At 40.5% G+C, this 15,659-nt stretch overlaps 1 protein-coding gene across 3 annotated transcripts in view; it reads left to right on the top strand.

Annotated features, from left to right (window-relative positions):
* LOC126183463 (transmembrane channel-like protein 7) overlaps positions 1 to 15,659 on the top strand; it is a 175,669-nt gene that overhangs the window by 133,529 nt on the left and 26,481 nt on the right. For all 3 annotated transcript variants that reach the window (XM_049925467.1, XM_049925477.1, XM_049925486.1), the window contains exon 2: positions 960 to 1,131. In XM_049925467.1, the coding sequence (XP_049781424.1) occupies positions 960 to 1,131 (172 nt within the window). The remainder of the gene's footprint in view (positions 1 to 959; positions 1,132 to 15,659) is intronic.

A 15,659-nucleotide genomic window follows, 5' to 3' on the forward strand; every position in this document is an offset into this window, starting at 1 on the left:
AGAATTCTAAGAAAATGTGACTCATCGACGAAAGAAGTAGCTTACAAAACGCTTGTTCGTCCGATTCTTGAGTATTGCTCATCAGTATGGGACCCTTACCAGGTTGGATTAATAGAAGAGATAGACATGATCCAGCGAAAAGCAGCGCGATTCGTCATGGGGACATTTAGTCAGCGCGAGAGCGTTACGGAGATGCTGAACAAGCTCCAGTGGCGGACACTTCAAGAAAGGCGTTACGCAATACGGAGAGGTTTATTATCGAAATTACGAGAGACCACATTCCGGGAAGAGATGGACAACATATTACTACCGCCCACATATATCTCGCGTAATGATCACAACGAAAAGATCCGAGAAATTAGAGCAAATACGGAGACTTACAAGCAGTCGTTCTTCCCACGCACAATTCGTGAATGGAACAGGGAAGGGGGGATCAGATAGTGGTACAATAAGTACCCTCCGCCACACACCGTAAGGTGGCTCGCGGAGTATAGATGTAGATGTAGATGTAGATGTAGATGTGAGTTGCTCTGTGTGTATGGTAGCATTATCTCTTTTGAAACAATTGGCCATTTTAAAAATTTCTATAGTTCTGGAATCTCTCCCTCCCTCCCCTCCCCTCTCCTCCACCTCTGTATGTTTATATACCTGTCTTTGTAAGTATGAGTGCTAAGCTTTTCATGTTGTTAGCAGGCTATTACAGTGCATTTCACACATTAAACTGAGTATGTGACTGGATGATGAGAAGTGTTATTAAGAATTTGTAAGTTGTTTGGAATGCTCATTGACAGTGCAAATATAGGTGTGAACTACGCCACAGACTGGGAAGTTATTCCTGCACTTTCATCGTTGTGGCATTTAATGAGAATGTATGTTTTCCTTTTATCTTCATTTCATGTAAATTCCAATAACGACTAATAAAATATTCATTTCTTTAACTGTCTTAATTTTATTTCCAGGTAGAGATGTCAGGCGGTGAACGCAAAAAACGTGTGTCTCGTGGGCAGGGCTGGGAGGAAGCGGGCTCTGAATTTTATCAAGAAAGTTATCCAGCCGATGTGGACCTTGAAGCACTACAGCGTGATCCATCACACATTGCCACATTACTTCCAAGCAAACAGTCCCGTGCAGGTATTTTAATATTTTTAAAATGTATTAGGAGTAAAGTTTACAAAGGGCTGTTGGTGTGCTGCACTTGTGTGCAAAAGAACAGATGTTGGCTATGTGTCATCATGTGAAATTGGATGCAGCCAATGGAAAGGATGATATGGAGCAACTGGTAACAAACTCTTAAACAGATGACATGTATATGACAGAAAATTGCTTGCATTTTGCATTGTGTGGCTGTCCCTTCCTTCAGTCTTTTTGACTCATATTGACTCTCCTCTCAGACAGACCTATAGTGTAACTTATGGTCTATATTGTTTGTAAGATGGCAGTTTGGGTGTGAGATGGCAAAGTAGATGATTGTGGGTATGATATGTTGGTTGTGATGACGGATAGTTGAAGGTGCGACCACATCAGAGGGGTATCTTTGAAGAGTGCGAGGGTTCAGTTAATTTATAAATCATTTTATTGCTAGTTTTCAACTCCTAGAAGTCTACAAACACCCCCCAGCTCATCAATAATTCCTCTTATGTCTGTAAAAGAGCTCAACTTCTACCAAAACCATGACTCATTAATTATGATTTATAGAAAGGCTTTTATTGTGCCTTTAACCTGTAATTACGAAATGTGATCAGAGGTTAATCGCCTGGTTACAACTCATTTGAACTTCAGGGTGGGGAGTGGAGGTGGGGAATGGGAAGAGTTTCTGTACATCAGTATATACGTTATTGTTATAATCTTCTGGTTGTTGATATTCTTTGACCTGAAGGTTCACACAGAAGATTCTTTGCCGCCTTCAATTACTTTGCATGTTATGATGCCAAGTACAGCTGTAACACTCTTGGGACAGCACAAAGCTTACATGGAATACTTCGAACAAATAATAGCACACACAAAACGAGACTTGCTTTTTAATAAATCCTCTTACATAATAATTAAATGTTTAGTTTGCAAAATGTTTTTTGGATAGCAAATGAAGAGACCTCCTCCTAATAAAACTTGTTCATTTATATTCAGAATTAGTTCGAGATTTCATTCTCACCAAATTCAGGATCAGGCGAATGTAATTTCTATGCGATTCCATTTTTGGAACTTAATGTATATGCCTACTGTAGATTGTGCTATGAATTTTCAAGCACTTATCTCTTTGAAGCATTCACCACTGCCTAAGTTCTGCAGAGCCTGTCTGATACCAATCACCATGCACAAACAAATTAAGGTAGAACTAGACATATTTCAGAATCTAGGTGTTATCTCTCCAGTCTTGGCTAGCTAGTGAGTGACACCTGTGGTTATTGTACAAAAGCGTAATGGGTCACTTTGGAGCTGTGGTGATTTTAAGTATACCATTGATGCCTACGCAAATGTTGATTTGTGCCCCATCCATAGGCAAGAGGATTTTTTAGCTAAATTGGCTGGAGGTCAGTAGTTTTCAAAAGTTGATCTCACTGATGTATATTTCCAGTTACCTGTTGATGAGCACACAAAACAGTTTCAAGTGATTAACACACCATTCAGCATGCACAGATATAAAATATTGCCGTTTGACGTCACTGGTGCTGCTGCAAATTTTCAGAGGTGTATAGAACAGCTGATTCAGGGCATCCCTAATTGTGTCAATTATTTGGATGATTTGTTAGTGAACAGAGGGCATGCAGGACCTACACTTGCACAGTTTACAACTGTTGTTTGAGTGACTGCAATCCAGTGGCCTACGTTGTTGTCTCACCAAGTGTAGTTTCTTCCAACATAGTCAGGTAATTGGGCCACATAGTAAGTAAAGATGAGCTTACACCCACACAAGACCATTTGACCACCATTATTAATTTTATGGTGCTTAAGAATCTTAAAAGAACTGCTATCTTTTCTGGGCAGAGTGCATTATTGCATCAAGTTCATTCCAAATGCCGCTCATCCCCCCCCCCCCTCCCCTCCCCCCCCACACACTCAACTACTTACATAAAAAGGGTGCTCCGTCTGTATGGTCAGAGGCTTATCAATGGGCATTTGTGCAGCTTAAAAAGTATCTCAGGTTGGCCCCTTGTTTGTCGACATTACAACTGGGTGAACGGCTAATACTGATCACAGATGCATCAGATTGTGATGTTGGTGCTGTCCTCTTACATAAATTTGTTGATGACATGGTCACATAAATTTGTTGATGAGGTGGGACAACTTACCACGTTTGCATCTAAGATGTTGAACTCGGTACAGTGAAATTATTCACAGATTGAAAAAGAGCCTGTGGCCACCATTTATGGTGTCTTGAAGTTCCATGTCTACCTCTGTGGTACCAAGGGTCATCTGATTATGGACTACAAGGCCCTGTTGTCATTGTTTGGTCCTCATGCAAAACTTCCGGACAAAACTGTGCAACGGTTTCAGCAGTGGGTTTTGTTTCTTAGCAACTACATTTACGGCATCCATTACAGAACTGTCATGCAGCACTCTTATGCCGTTGCCTTGTCTCATTTGCCATGTGGACCTGATGTCGATTTTGAGAGACATGAAACATTGCATTATTTTGAGAGACATGAAACATTGCGTTTTGCCTTGGACGCGAACCAGTGGCACATTCTAGATGAGTTTCCTATTACAGCGGGCAATATTGCAGCAGAGACAAGCTGTGACCTGCTCCTTTATGGGGTGTTGTCCACAGTGCGGCAGCTGTAGTTTGAACTCAGCTCCAGAGTGGTGCACATATTTTTCTCTCAGGCACAGCCTTTGTTACAGAAAAAGTCATTTTGTTAGCTACAGATGGTGCAGAATGTTGGGTCGTTGTCCCTCCTGCAATCCGCCCCTGCATATTGCAACTCCTTCTCACTGCACATTGGGGAATGTGCCAAAAGTGTACTATCCACAACTGCTACACCTGTGCACATAACCAGTTTGCTCCAGTATAGTGATTTAACTTATGGCCCAACCCCCCCCCCCCCCCCCAACCAATGCCTAGGTGTACATGTAGATTTCACTGGCCTTTTCCATGGAGCAGTGTGGTTGTAGGTTGTTGACCTCCTTCCAAATTTCACATATGTATTGTGGGTGTCTACAATATTCTATGGGCCTTATTTACTACCTTTACTATAGAAGGGACCCCCAGCTACAATAGTTTTCGACAACAGCCCACAGTTTAAGGCTTTGGTGTTTCGGGATTTTTGTAGACAGATTGGTATCGAGCACTTGACTTCCACCTCTATAGAAGCCAAAAGCCAAGTGGTTGGTCAGGACATTCAAGTCGACCGGGGGGAAGGGGAAATCTTATTGACAGCAAACTCAAGTGGTGCGCTTACTAGCTTTCTGGCCACATACCAGTCGACACCTGTCGATGAATGTAGCTTGGCTGAAATTTTGCACTGGTGCCTGTCTGCCTGCTTAGCTGAGTGGTAACGTGTTTGCCTACCGTGCAGAGGGCCCGTGTTCAATTTCCAGCTAGATTGGTGATTTTCTCTGCTTGGGGACTGCATGTTGTGTTGTCCTCATCATTCTTTCACCACCACCACTGATGCGCAAGTCGCCCAATGTGGCATAACCTGAAGTAAGACTTGCAACCCGGCGGCCGAACTTGCCCGAACGGGGCCTCCCAGCCATTAATACCACACGATCATTTCATTTTCATGTACACTGTTAGACATCCTGCAATTAACGGTGCAGGTCCACAGCCACACACCTCGCCGTGTTATAGTGCCATGTGTGGGCCTGCACATTTAGCCAAAATCCTGGGTGGACCCAGGGCTTTGTGGTTGGCAATGGGGCAACAGATGTTTGATGTGGCAGTCAGCCAGGAGCAGCTGGTCTGTCACCACAATCAACTCCACACACAGCATGATGTGCCACCCCTGAACTCTCCTTAGGCACCGATGGACAGCACCACTGGTTTCATACAAAAACTGTACAAGCCTCTGGACGTGCTCCTTTCCCTCCACTCTGCGTACCACTGCAAGGCATTGAAGGGAAGTAGATACTGACAAGTGATGGGAGCCAGTGAGGGTGGATCCCTTCCCTCCCACTGTGCCGTGCATATCTACTGTCCCTACCACCTGTGCTGACTGCTCTGAATGATTGTGGCACTCTGTTTGTTCACAGGACGAGGTGCTGATGGAGGATGACTCTGTCACCCTTGTCACATGCGATAGTCACTTCCCAACAGGCCAACCCCACCTCCCATTCTGGTGGTGGAGGGCATGCTGCATGAGCCATTGGCAGGGATTCCAATTTTGCCCTCTCCTTGTCCTGGACACAGTCGGCACAGGCATTGGTTGGGGCATTTCTGGCCCTAAGCACTATTAAAGGGGGGAGGGGTTTTCCATTCAGCAGTAATTCGGTTTTTCCACCTAGCACAGATATGGACATGTCAGAGGTACTGGGCTGCGAGCGATGGCTGCGGGTCGCTGTTTTAAGGGGAGCCATTGTGCTGGGATTTGTGCCACATCATGTGCCGTTCCTGGTGGCAACTGAATGCTACTGAAACTGTGGCCTGGGCTTCGCGCACAGCTTATTCCTTACTATACTTTGTAGCTTTTCGTATTGCGCCACTACACAGCCAAGTTGATATAGTTTGTTTCCAGTCTCTAGTGGTTACTGGTATGGAACTGGTGTATTGCTATGCTGAATGTACTACATCCTGGAATTGTTAGTGCTCCAGTCACTTAGTGAACTCAGTCTGTTGTGGACTTATAGGAATGAGTGTTTGGTTCCGTGTGTTGCAGTGTACATATGGAGCAAGTGAAAATAAACAGTTTCTACCCATGCCAAGCAGGACGGAAAAAACTTCACAGAGTACAAATACTGGCATGTGAAATAAGCATCACTAAAAGTTGTTGTGTATGTGGAAAAGCTCTGGAGACTTCAGTAGACTTCAAATAGGCTCTATGATACGAAATGATGGTGTGGCATTGGTAGCTGGGAGACCCTGTGTGGGGTAGTTTGGCCGTCGGGTGCATGTCTTATTTCAGGTGACACCACATTGGCTGACTTGCATGTCAGTGGTGATGAAATGATGAGGCCAACACAATGCCCACTCCACGGGCAGAGAAAATCTCCAACCCAGGCCCGCGGCATGGTAGGCAAGCTTGTTACCACTCAGCTAAGCAGGCAGACATATTCTGTAGAATGATAAGACATAAATTTAGAAAGCGGATTTTACATTATAAATTCTCTCCAGCAGTGGATGTGGACTCTGCCATAATTTATAAGTTATGAACTGAAGATTAAAAGTGAAGAAATCATAGGAAAGTAAAAAATTAAGTAAATGACACCTGAATAAACTGAAAGAAAAAGAAGTTTTTGAGTGTTTCAAAGTAAGTATTAGACAATGATTGAATGAAACAAGGAAAAGGAATGTAACAGAGAGAAACAGTGGAAAGAAACACAGAATAAGACAAATTGGTAGTTTTGAGAGGTGAAATAGTGAAGGCAGCAGAGGATCAAAAAGGACAAGACCCAGTATAGATCCTTTGATAGTACACAAGATATTGAATGTAATCGACGAAAGGAGAAAATATGAAAATGCAACAAATGAAGCAGGCATAAGGGAATGCAAATGCCTACAAAAATGATACATTAGGAATTGCAAAATGGTGGAGGAGGAATGATTTGTGAAGGAATGCAAAATTGTAAAAGTATATATGACTATGGGAAAGACAGATTTTTGTGTATAGAAAAATTAAAGTAACCTTTGATGAAAAGACAAACAGCTTTATGAATATCAAAATCTCTGGTGGTAAACTAATACTAAACAAAGAAGGGAATGCCAAAAGGTGGAAGGAATTTATAGAAGACCTATAAAAAGGGTACAAACTTGAAAACAATATCATGAAAAGAGAAGAAGAAATAGATGAAAATGAGTTGGCTGTAAGTCAGGCAATTCACTTGAAGTAGATGACATTCCCTTAGAATTATTGAAATCCTTGGGAGAAAATACCATGCCAAAATTATCCACATAATATTAATTAGGCAACATATCCTCTGGCTTTAAGAATACTGTAATAATTCCAATCCCAAAGTGGGCAGGTGCTGACTGGTGCTACAAAACTGCTTAATAAGTCATTGTTGTAAATTACTGACACAGATTCTTGAATGAGGAATTGAAAGACAATAGAACCTGACCTTCAGGAGGGTCATTTTGGTTCAGGAGAAATGAAGGGACACATGAGGCATTACTGACCCAACAACTTATCTTAGAAGATGGAGTGAAGAAAGGCAAACCTACATTTACAACATACGGAAATTTAGAAAAAGACATTAGACATTGCTGGGTGGAGTAAACTCTTTTAAATTCCCAAGAAAGCAGGTATAAAATACAGTTAAGTGAAAAAGTTGTTTAGAACTGATACAGAAACCAGACTGCAGATACAAGTGTCAAAGGACACGAAAGCCAAGCAGTAGTTTAGAAAGAGGTGAGACAGTGTTGCAGCTTATCCGAACGTTACTCAAACTGTACATTACAAGCAGGAAAGGAAATAAAGGAGAAATTTTGAGACAGACTAAGGAGCAGTTGAATGGAATGGATAAGGTCTTGAAAAGAGATTATAAGCTGAACATTAAGAAAATAAAACAAAGTAATGGAATGTAGCCGAAATTAGATAAAACTGAGGGAATTAGATTAGGAATTGAGACAATAGTAGTAATAAATTAGTTCTGCCATTCAAGGGCACCCATACAATAGTTTGTAGGGGGGAGTATTTTCAATATTTTGATACACAAATGGTGACTTTTTCAGTAACCATAAAAAAGTTCCAATTGTGACCCTGTTAAACACCTGCATAATTCCAAATTTTAAACAATGTTCTCGAAAGAAAAACATCTGAACTCACTATATTTTTGTTCCTTGCCCTGGGATCTAAGGGTATGCCCCCCCCCCCCTCCTCCCATTATGGCCGCCCTTGTTGATATTTGGCTATCATAATAACTATGGCTGAATTGGGGAGGATACCAGGTGCAGACTGCAGATACCAATAAAAGACTTTCTGTAAAATATAAATTTGTTAACATCAAAGATAAATTTCTTAGTAAATACTTTTGAAGCTATTGTCACATTGTAGCCACATGTGAATACAAATCCAAAAGCAGGGTCATTGATGAAATACAACACTAAAGAGTGAAAGCATGTTTATTATGAACACTAATGTACAGCCAGAAAAGAACTGAACTCTCAATGGAAGGTACAATTAACAGTTGATGATGGCTAGGTTTTAGCTGGTGACTCACATAAGACCAGCCAGTGATGCTAATTGTTACACCGTACCGCATGCATTAGAGCTCATGGCATTGCTCCCTCTCCTGTAAAAACAGTGATACACTCGTTCAGAAGTTCTTAATGGAGACGGCTACAGCATGTTGGATGTAGAAGTTGTTAGTGGTCCTCTATGTGGCAACACTGGTGAATCCTTGGATTCTGGTCCTGTTGTCATCTTTTTCACTGTTGTGAGCATCAGAGGTAGCCCCTCCCATTGAAGCTCCATGATTATTGAGCAGATCTCCAGTTTGCTTCAGTGAGACGCCCCCATCGGTGATCTGCACCTTAGGGCTTCATATGGAGGACATGGGTGACATCTCTGCACTTTTGTCTTCTTAATGAAAGTTCATTATCCTCAACATAATATGTGGCATCTGACAAGTTACATACAGTATGATATGGTCCAAAGTAGCACGTTTAGTAACTTGTCTGATAACACTGGGCAACAAAAAAAGATTTTTTTAAAAATGTCTAGGGTTTTCCCGCTGAATTAGACTAATTTTGATGCCCTGAGTCCGAAAATGACCTTGGTTTTGTTCTATCAGGTCAGGATTTTTTGCTACAGAAATTTTTAAAAATCGATTTTTCGTAAAAAAAAACAAATTTCTTTGTATCATCTGCTGAGAAACCCCGGAAGATTTTTTCCGTTTTCCTCAAGAAATAAAAGTCAACGTATGCAAATTCATTAAGTTTTTATTTACTCCATCAAATTAAATAAGCATATTTATCATAATATTAGTATAACAATGAGCGTTACGTGACACAAAAGTTCAGAGTTCACGGCATGAATCGGCGTTTCTTCGATTCCCGTTTGTGAGCAGCTGCTGGGTTGTCTCTCTTCAGCATCCAGCAGTAGTCCGCCATCATGACTGCGTCCCACCTCCCCTGGTACCTATCCTCCATTTGGCGCATGTCCTGATGGAACCTTTCTCCCTGCTTGTCGCTCATCGCCCCAAGGTTTTCAGGAAACTTCTCCATGTGTGAGTACAGGAAGTGCATCTTTATACTCATCAAACACCCGAGCTTTTGAAAGGCCTCTATCATGCTGCTGATGAGTCTGGCGTGGTTTGCTGCCTTCGTGTTCCCCAGGAAGTTGTTCACCACCTACACAAATGATTTCCACGCGGCGCACTCTAACGTGTTCATGGAGTTTTCGAACTCTGTGTCCTTTATGAGCTGCCGTATCTGTGGCCCATCGAAAATGCCAGCCTTCAGCTTCTCAATGGTCAGTCGCGGAAAGGCTCGGCACAGGTAGTGGAAGCACCTCCCATCCTTGTCCAGAGCACGCGTGAACTGTTTCATTAACCCAAGCTTCATGTGTAGCGGTGGGATCAATATCTTCTCCCGGTCAACAAGAGGTTCGTTTATGATGTTTCTCGCACCAGGTACTAACTGCTCTCATGGCGGCCACACTTTCTTTACATAGTGCTGGGCTCTGTCTCGACTGTCCCACATACATATAAAGCATGGGTATTTCGTGAACCCGGACTGCTGACCAAGTAGAAAGTTCACCATCTTGAAGTCGACGCAGATGATCCATTGGTGCTGCTCATATTGGATTTTGTCGAGCACGTACTTCACTGCTTCATATTTCTCTACAAGAGTTGTGGAGTGAGCAAGAGGGATTGAGGCGAACTCGTTCCCGTTGTGGAGGAGCACACACTTCAAAGAGCGCTTTCAGCTGTCAATAAAGAGTCGCCAATCTCTCGGATCGTATGTAGGAGCCCCGAGTTTAACAAGAAGACCGGCGACATCTCGGCAGTACACTAGGTCTTCCTCCTGGCAGAAGTAGCCCGTGTAGTCCTCATGCCTTCTACGAAAGAAAGTGATACGCGCGTCCTCGCCAAGTAGATTTTTCTCTTTGAGTCTGGAGGCCAACAGCTCGGATGAAGTCTTCGACAAGATCATTAAGCTCACATTGTGAAAAGAGCTGCTGACCATCTTGTGCTTCATACTCCTCGTCTGCTATATATCTTCCCTCGTCTGCAGTGGTGGCCTCGTCGTCGATGTTAGGAAGCTCTGTGAACGCTGGTACAGGAATTTCTTCGCAGTGAGCAACTGGACGGCAGGCAGATGGAAGGTTGGGGTACTGGAGGCTGTGCCGATTCTTCCGGTTGATGCCAGTAGTATTGATGGCGCAGAAGTAACAATCTGATGCATGGTCAAAGGGCTCCCTCCAAACCATCGGAATCCCAAACTTCAGTGAAGTTTTCGTGCCCTTCGTCCACCGCCGGAGGTATTCCACGCACTTCTTGCAGACCGTGTGCGGTGCCCAGGGCTTATCTTGGTCGCCCAGCTTGACTTGAAAGTAAGCCTGGTAGGCGTTCTTCACAAATCCCGTGATGTTCTTCCTGTCCACTGAAAGCGTGTATTCTCCGTAGATGTAGCAGAAAACGTCTGGATTATTCATGCATGAACGTCGCGCAGAAGCCATATCAATCTGAAATAGTAATAGAAATATGCAGTTGACTGTCAGACAATAAAAATTAGAATAAATTTTATACTATAGTAAGAAAAAAAGGCATCTATTGGAATGATTAACTATTACAATCTTAAAGGCTTCTTTTGTTTTCATATGTCCTGAATAATCCCCTTAAAACCCCTAATATTAGCATATTGAAGCCTATAAAAAGGCTTACATTTCAGGGAAAAATGGTCATGTAGGCCTGTGGCTGTATCTCAAAAAGTTGACCTGATAGAGCAAAATCAATGTGATATTCGGACTCAGAACACCAAAATTAGTCTAAATCAGCTGAGAAACCCATGACGTTTTTTTGGTTGTTGCCCAGTGTAATCACACTTCCTACACAGGCATAAGAAATTCATACGAAGTCTCCTCTCACTGGTCAGTGCTTGATCTTAACACACTCTTGGTCTTTCTCTTGAGCATTTATCAATTTCTTTATGTGCTAATTCTACAAGTGTCTGTTGAATTAATGAAAAACTGTTCCAATTGCTGTGGAGAACATTTTTTTTTTTGAGTTTACTGTTAGTCTTGGCCTTTGTATTAGGCCATTTTTGAGGGGTTCTGAAAACTGCCATAAATTTGATAGCTGTATAATCGTTACATATAATAGAAGATGAGAAAACAAGGTGTACGTATGTCTAATATAAGTACAGATAGAGTATAAAACTTACTTTATGCTGTAGAGAAACGATGTCCAAATGATAAAAGTAAAAGCTGGATGAATTTAAAATGTTACATGCCCAGTGATATCATGAGAAATTTGGGTGTGTCAATATTATAAAGACTGTAATTTATTTTATTACAAGTATTCTTTGAGCTTAAGAGGATTTATGTCATGACATTTTCAAAAATTCTGAATTGCCTGTTTTACAAATAAGGCTAAAATAACTTTCTTGATTTAGCAAAAGCATAAAATAATCACAGTGGGCAGGGCATCCAAGTCAAGTGCAGAATTACATCCTCTAGAGTGCAAAGGTTGAACCTCAGAGAACTGCAGAGATCATTAGTATAGCTTGGACACACAGTGTGCTGCTTAAACAGCATGTTTACAAACTTCTAGATACAGTAACAGATTTGTGGATTAACGTCAAAGAAATTCATCAATAATGGGGTGGCAGATGTCCAAGAAACTGATGCTTTTATGAGTGCACTGCTTATTGAGCATTTTTTCTTTGTATTTTTGTAGGTCTGCCTAAAATTCTAATTGTTCATAATGTATTCCTTCTTCATTGTATGAAGGATTACAAGGTTGTTTTCGATATCATACACCATGTGTAAATCTGAGACACTGATATTGGTAGATTCAGTTTGAATAAGAGACTGTCAACCATGGATTACCTCTTCGCAGAATGTCATATATACCATATGTATAACATTTTATGCCACTATGCATCATAAACTCTCCACAATTGTGAAAATTTTTCATGAAAATTTATATAGAATATTACAAGAAAACTCCCAAAATAGAACTGATGGCAAGTATATAAAAAATTCTGAGAATGAAGGAGCCAAATAGGAATTCATGGTAAGAATAATTATTTCATTTTTAATTCAGGGAGATTTTAATTCCATTTCCACATTACATTTTATTTTAGACAGAACGTTAGAGGAATCAAATTAATAAAAAATTTTAACAAAGCTCTTTAAATGGAAATCAATAACATCAGAATGACATACCAGTGAAGAAACACGGCAAAATAATAAGTGAGCAGGTTGTTTCTTGTGAATGTTGTAAATCAGGAACAGAATAAGACAACCATATACTAATGTACATTTAGTAAAATGATGCAAGAACTAATTATTTGAAAATGGTAAAATAAGAAAACTTTTTTGTACATTGACTGACCCATCTAGTACCTCAAAAGAAAATGTTAATGTAAGTGACATAATGTCTAGTAAGTTAGTTTATTAAAAAGAAATAACATTACATTCTCCATTTATCATAATTAGCAAAAAATGATAAACTTCACTATTAATCAGACATTCTTGGAAGAAGGTACACTAAATTCTATGCAGTAAACAAAAATTGCTAAGTTAGCTACTGGTCATGCACCTTTGAAAATACTTGAATAATACCCAAATACTAAATCACTTAAAAAGTACATTTATGAACATAGTTGAAAAGTGAAAACTTGGGAATTATTAACAGAGTTCTGCATTATCTCAAGATTGGGTGAGGTATTACTGTCATGCATATTACTCGGTTGACTTTCCTGCTTTGCTAACACAAGTTACAACCCTCTGTCAGTAGAGGGATCAAGATTGTAGCGTGTAACATGGCAGTGTGTAACGCAACTGTCGGAGTACTGAGAGATCTCACAAAACTGAAAGAGTTTGTCCACAAATGGAGCACCCTCTACTTCAGCATGACAATGCTAGACCACACATGAGCGCTGCGATGTTTGCCACAGTCTGATTTCCCAGTTGTTGATCATCCTACATACAGTTCTGATTTGGCCCCACCCAATTTACATCTGTTCCCAAAACTCAGTGAACACTTTCGAGGACCTCATTTTGATAGTGAAGTGGTACAAGTAGAGGTGAGACTGTGGCTCTTTGAACAAGTCAGACATTCTATAGTGATGATATCTACAAACTGGTCTCTTGTTGGGAGAAATGTGTTCATTACCAGGGTGACTGTGTTGAGAAATAAGAAATACATTTGTAGACATGAAGAATGAAGATCTATTCCCACTTCCTTCCTACCTTCTAATAAAGTCTTTAAACTTCAGTTTCACAAGCAGCCTAAATAATCATACACATCATATCCAGAACTGGAACATAATATAGGACCTGACAAAATTGTTACACTTAGACAGTTACGTGAAGGACCTAAGAATGAATCTCTACATTACATAAGTAATAAAGAACATGTTACATAATCATTCAAATTTTACAATTCTGGATCATTTTAGGCAAGTAACAAATCTTAAAAACTAGCAGGAATGTAGGGAAAACTTTTACAATAAATAAACTATATACAACTCCCAGAAGAACTTTGCTCTGCAAAGCAAAAAGAATTCAAAGTAGAACATAACAATGACATTTTCTTACAACCTGTTGACAGGAAAGTAAGTGAACACTCACAGTTAATCTTGTAGTAATTTCAAAACTATGTTTCCAACTATGATATCAAACACCCATGTTTAAAAAGATATGCCTTGTTAATTTAAATTACAATAGTAAAACTCTTTTCAAGTTTTGATGACCCTCCAGTCCCTCTTGTGCTCCATAGTGATTCTTATTCATGTTTAGAAACCAGTGAAGCACTGTAAATGACGCTGATACAAGTGATTTAATGGGGTCGCAAATGTCAGGATATACCCCAAAATGGATGAGAAATGTTGAACATGTGATGTCACAAGATGACGTACCTCATCACATGAACAGCAGATGGGCTTGGGCAAAAAGGGATGGTTGAGTGATATAATACACGCATCTGAGCAAACAGTGCAAATTTCAAACGCCTTTTGTAAATGTTGCTAAATGGCTTTGCCGCATTGGTAACACTGATTCCTGTCAGATCACCAAAGTTAAGTGCTGTCAGACTTGGCTAGCACTTGGATGAGTCACTGCCGAGTGTTGTTGACAAGCAGTGTGCAGTTAGCCCTTGTGAGGTCAGTTGAGGAGATGCTTGATTGAGAAGTAGCAGCTCTACTTGATTGAGTAGTAGTGGCTCCAGTCACAAAAATTGTCAATGGCTGGGAGAGCGGTGTGCTGACCACATGCTCCTCCATATCTTAATCCAGTGATACCTATTGGCTGAGGATGACTTTTTCTTTTTCTTTTTTTTAATGTCATCTGTTGTAAATGTAAAAGTTGCAAAATTATTGTCCTTGTTGTAACCAAATGAAAGCTGTTCTTACTTTGTATTTCTTTCCTTTTTGTCCCTTCGTTATTTTTTTTTTATTTTTTAAATTTTTTTTTATATATATACAGACATTACTTAGGAAAGGCAACATAGGTCATTTACTGGTAACGACACAATTCAGAAGCATATACTCATTTACTTGTGACACAATACAGCAGGTTTTTGTTGTACTGTACTTTGTAATAAACCAGCAGAGACCATGACATCGGTAAATAAAATAATAAATCTTACCCCAATATAAGCGGACAATTGTTTAACACAATGACAAAAATAATGCCTGCCAGATGCAAGACTTGAACCCAAAGCCTCACATGCTAAATTTGTGCACTTGGGCCCAGAGCCACACCGAGGTGAATACTTGACTTAGGTTGGGATGATTAGGTGTGACAGACCAGTAGACTCAACTAATGCATGTATGGTGAGGTCCACCATGTGGTGGCATTTGTCATTCACTTTTGGGACATTTCCTGACATTCAACCCTATGTGTCTTAAATTACTTGTCTCAGCATCATCAGTGTCACTTTGGGTTTTTTTAAACGTTAATAAGAATCACCCTGTATATGTCAGACATATGTTTGGAAAATAGCAATCAGGTGGTACTTACCTGTAGACAGCTAAAGTGTTAATTTATTCTACATCTCACACAGCTGGCTATCTTAGCTTTTTTATCCCAGTAACATATCGTCACTGCTTGCCTGAAATTCCACGTGCTTCAGAACCATCAGACTCGCAACTAACACATCGCCAAGTCATCTTAGCGTTTGCACATTGCATTAAATGATAGCACAAAATTAGTTTACACTCTGCTCAAAACATAAAGAAGTTTACACACTGAATATGAAACGCTATGATTCTGAACATACGAAATCCCTAAACTATCATCGGCCTACTTGCACCATTATTCTCATCTTCATCACAACCCATTATTTCGAATCCACTTCAGAATTCTCGCATAAGTACAGTACAACATGTAGGTTTG

This window comes from Schistocerca cancellata, chromosome 1, assembly GCF_023864275.1.
Source record: "Schistocerca cancellata isolate TAMUIC-IGC-003103 chromosome 1, iqSchCanc2.1, whole genome shotgun sequence".
Taxonomy (NCBI): Eukaryota; Metazoa; Arthropoda; class Insecta; order Orthoptera; family Acrididae; genus Schistocerca; species Schistocerca cancellata.